The sequence below is a fragment of the Coffea eugenioides genome, chromosome 8 (assembly GCF_003713205.1).
Source record: "Coffea eugenioides isolate CCC68of chromosome 8, Ceug_1.0, whole genome shotgun sequence".
NCBI lineage: Eukaryota > Viridiplantae > Streptophyta > Magnoliopsida > Gentianales > Rubiaceae > Coffea > Coffea eugenioides.
In genome coordinates this window covers 38723514-38726521 of record NC_040042.1, presented here as the reverse complement: position 1 = coordinate 38726521, position 3008 = coordinate 38723514, and the positions used below count along the sequence as shown (strand labels likewise).

The window sequence follows — 3008 nt, the reverse complement described above, 5'->3', positions numbered from 1 at the left end:
AAAAACAATTTTTTATTAAACAGTCTAAAACTAAAGTAGCACATCTAGAAACAACCCACAGACAATTGAACCATTAATAATACTTACCCAGACACCTTTCCATCTGGGTGATATTACATCAACATAGTACAACCATTAGAGACGAGACTAAACAAGGTTTCACGACCAAAAAAAAAAAAAAAGGAGCATGTGATTGGAACTCCCACACTGCAGCAAACATAAATGCCATGTTAAATGGACAAATATTGATACACTCCCGGACAGGGAGATGCCGGCAATATTGTTGCAGAATATTTTTTACTTTGGAACCCAAATGATGTGATCCTCAGGAAGGAAATGGCAGATTGGAGCAGTTCCTGGCTTCACCTTTAGCAACTGAAAGGCCAAATGCTCTGGGTCCCATTGTGATGTATCCTTGTGGCAAACAGCCACAGCTTTAGCTTTAGCTTCATCTTCAGCAGCAACCAAATTAGTCATATATGCATTACTCTGCGATGTGTGGCAGTAAAATACTGCGTATGGATACTTTTCCTTATGGCAAGAAACGACTTTAGCAGCCGTGTTCAACTTGGCAACATCCTTAATAGTATACTTTCGGATTTTGGTATCTATTTTTTCTGCTTCAGTTGAAACTGCTCGAACATCTTTCCCCAGCTTGGAAGTAGTGAAATCAATCATTGACTCGAGTGAAGTCGCACAGTACTTGTCTTCCCCTTTTGTTCCAGGCATCTCGCACTCTGCAATTGTTTTCTTAATAGTTTCGGCTTCTTCTGATTGTGGCTTCAGTGAGAATTTGTTCAAAATCTCAGGAACAGATTTGGAGGAAAAGGGAATGGAATCAGCAACTTGTCTTGGCAGGAATAGTGTAGTAATCTTTAGCGACTCAACAAACTCCAGATTCATGCTTGAGCCGCTGTGCAAATCCTTTCCAAGGAAGAAAATTGTAATGGTTTTGTCATTGTAGAGTTGATCTTTAGTAGGATTTGTACCATGGCTATTCACCCGAGATTTCCTATTATATACTTGAAATCCTGCATCTGGTAATTTGCTGAAGCTGCTACTATGGCTATTCACCCGAGATTTCCTATTATATACTTGAAATCCTGCATCTGGTAATTTGCTGAAGCTGCTACTATGGCCGTTCACCTGAGATTTCCTATTATATATTTGAAACCTTGAATCTGGTAGAGTGCTGAAGCTGAAACCATGGCCGTTCACTTGTGATTTTCTACTATATATTTGAAACTTTGAATCTGGTAGTTTGCTGAAGCTGCTACCATGGCCGTTTACTTGAGCTCTGGCATTATATATTTGAAATTTTGAATCTGGTAATTTGCTGAAACTGCCACTTCCAGAGGTTTTCCCTGTAGTTAATGCAATGGCAATGAGAAAATACCTTTTTAGCAGGGTCACAAATATGAAGTTTTAAGGAATGAAAGCCGGGTACTGATTTTCATTCAAGACAGTACCTGCTCATCAATGAAACAATTCCTTTGTTAAAACAAAAGGCATGCTAGATTAATTACTATATACATAACCTACTACTGCAAGCCATATAGGTGTTGGCTCTTTTAGTTCTTTTCAGGCAATGTAAAAGTTTAATTAATTTTTGGTGAATTACGAAAAACGAAAATAAAATAAGTGGCCCATTATGGTGGATTGGATATAGCGCATACAATCACTTGTACATATTCTATCCTCGGAGGGCTCTAGTTGCATATCTGATATAAAGGACGTAATATCATGCTTTAGGTAGGTGACTGCATATTTTGCGTATCGTACCAAGCTGCGAACTTTATGACCGGTTATCTCAATAGGGTAAACAAAGCTATCATTTAGTCTTACAATTGTAAAGGAAAACGAGAAAGTTAACTGTTAAGAGTGTAAATTCTTATATTTTGTTAATATAAAACGCACCAATTCTCTCAAAAAAAGAAAAACTACTTGTACATGATTAACCAACAGTAAAGATTTTTCCATAGTATATAAGATTCTTTGAAAAAGAAAAAATCAACTCGAGCAATAGAAGCAGAATAAGTAAGAAATATAGGGAAGGTTTGCTTCTCAGACAAACCATTGTGTACGAGTTCTCTAACAGCTTTGGGCATAGGAGTGTTTGGAAGCTTGGATTTCCAATAACCATCAAGATCTGCATGTGTTGCAACGACTCCTAGCTGTTATACATTTCACGATACGCAAATAGAATTTATCAGCAATTGAGTTTCTACACTACCCAAAATGCAGAAAAATTAATTCTCACCAAGTTAAAAGTTAAAATAGCCTATAACTTTTGAATGATATAGTATCATATACTCACAGAAACAAATGTGAGAAAGCAGAGGAGCTTGAGAAAGTCCATAGGACTTGTGCTCATGGGCCACATTACGTTGAATTCTACTAAGGCAGAGTGAAGAGAGTCCTAAAGACCAAATGTTGAGGTGAGAGAGCTGAAGGACCTTAGCAGTTGTATTTATAGTGCAAGAGCCAAAGAGGATTGCTGATCATTTGCTAGGGGGAAAGTTAGGACATTCTTGAGACTGAATAATTGAGCAATACAGGGACCAGCTGTACCAATCAATTACTCGCCTAGTATGTCCATGGCCGCAGCCAATACAGGGACCAGCTGTTCAGCCGCCCTTCATCCCCCGAACACTTCATATATGATCACAACTCAAAGTATAAAAATGTTTAATCGAATTTCTGTCTCAACAGTATGAAACACAGTAGGCAAGCAGCATATTGATTACTGAACACAAAATATGCATTAGTTATTTATTAGTACAACTATACATCCTTAGAAAGTGGAGAGCAAAAAGCTACAATTTGAGTATCCTCTAATCTCAAACTTAATTAGCAGTTTCAACTTCACAGATTAAAGATTTTACACACACACATACACATATATATATATATAGATATATGTATTAAGAATATCAATAGTGGTTCTCCACTCACCTTCAGATAAAAAATTATATGTATGCATGACCAGGTATTTAAAATTGAATTTT

At 37.0% G+C, this 3008-nt stretch overlaps 1 protein-coding gene across 2 annotated transcripts; it reads right to left on the bottom strand.

Annotated features, from left to right (window-relative positions):
- Positions 1-208: 208 nt before the first annotated feature.
- LOC113779324 (BURP domain protein RD22-like) lies at positions 209-2444 on the bottom strand. Of its 2 annotated transcripts, none has more exons than XM_027324876.1 (4): positions 2318-2444; positions 2075-2174; positions 1219-1364; positions 209-1146 (listed from the first exon to the last, which is right to left on the bottom strand). In XM_027324876.1, exons 1-4 carry the CDS (start codon positions 2381-2383, stop codon positions 298-300), a joined length of 1161 nt encoding a protein of 386 aa, XP_027180677.1. In that variant the 5' UTR covers positions 2384-2444; the 3' UTR covers positions 209-297. The 2 variants fall into 2 exon arrangements, with proteins under 2 accessions (XP_027180677.1, XP_027180678.1); XM_027324877.1 differs by having other exon boundaries at positions 209-1167; positions 1312-1364.
- Positions 2445-3008: the final 564 nt, after the last annotated feature.

What these genes read in the sequence shown, in the direction of transcription:
- LOC113779324 (XM_027324876.1), bottom strand. Translation starts at nt 2,383, where the DNA reads ATGTGGCCCATGAGCACAAGTCCTATGGACTTTCTCAAGCTCCTCTGC. An exon ending in TAGAGAACTCGTACACAATG is followed by an intron (nt 1,365 to 2,074) that starts GTTTGTCTGAGA and finishes CATTAACTACAG; the next exon opens with GGAAAACCTCTGGAAGTGGC. An exon ending in TATATAGTAGAAAATCACAA is followed by an intron (nt 1,147 to 1,218) that starts GTGAACGGCCAT and finishes AGGAAATCTCAG; the next exon opens with GTGAACGGCCATAGTAGCAG.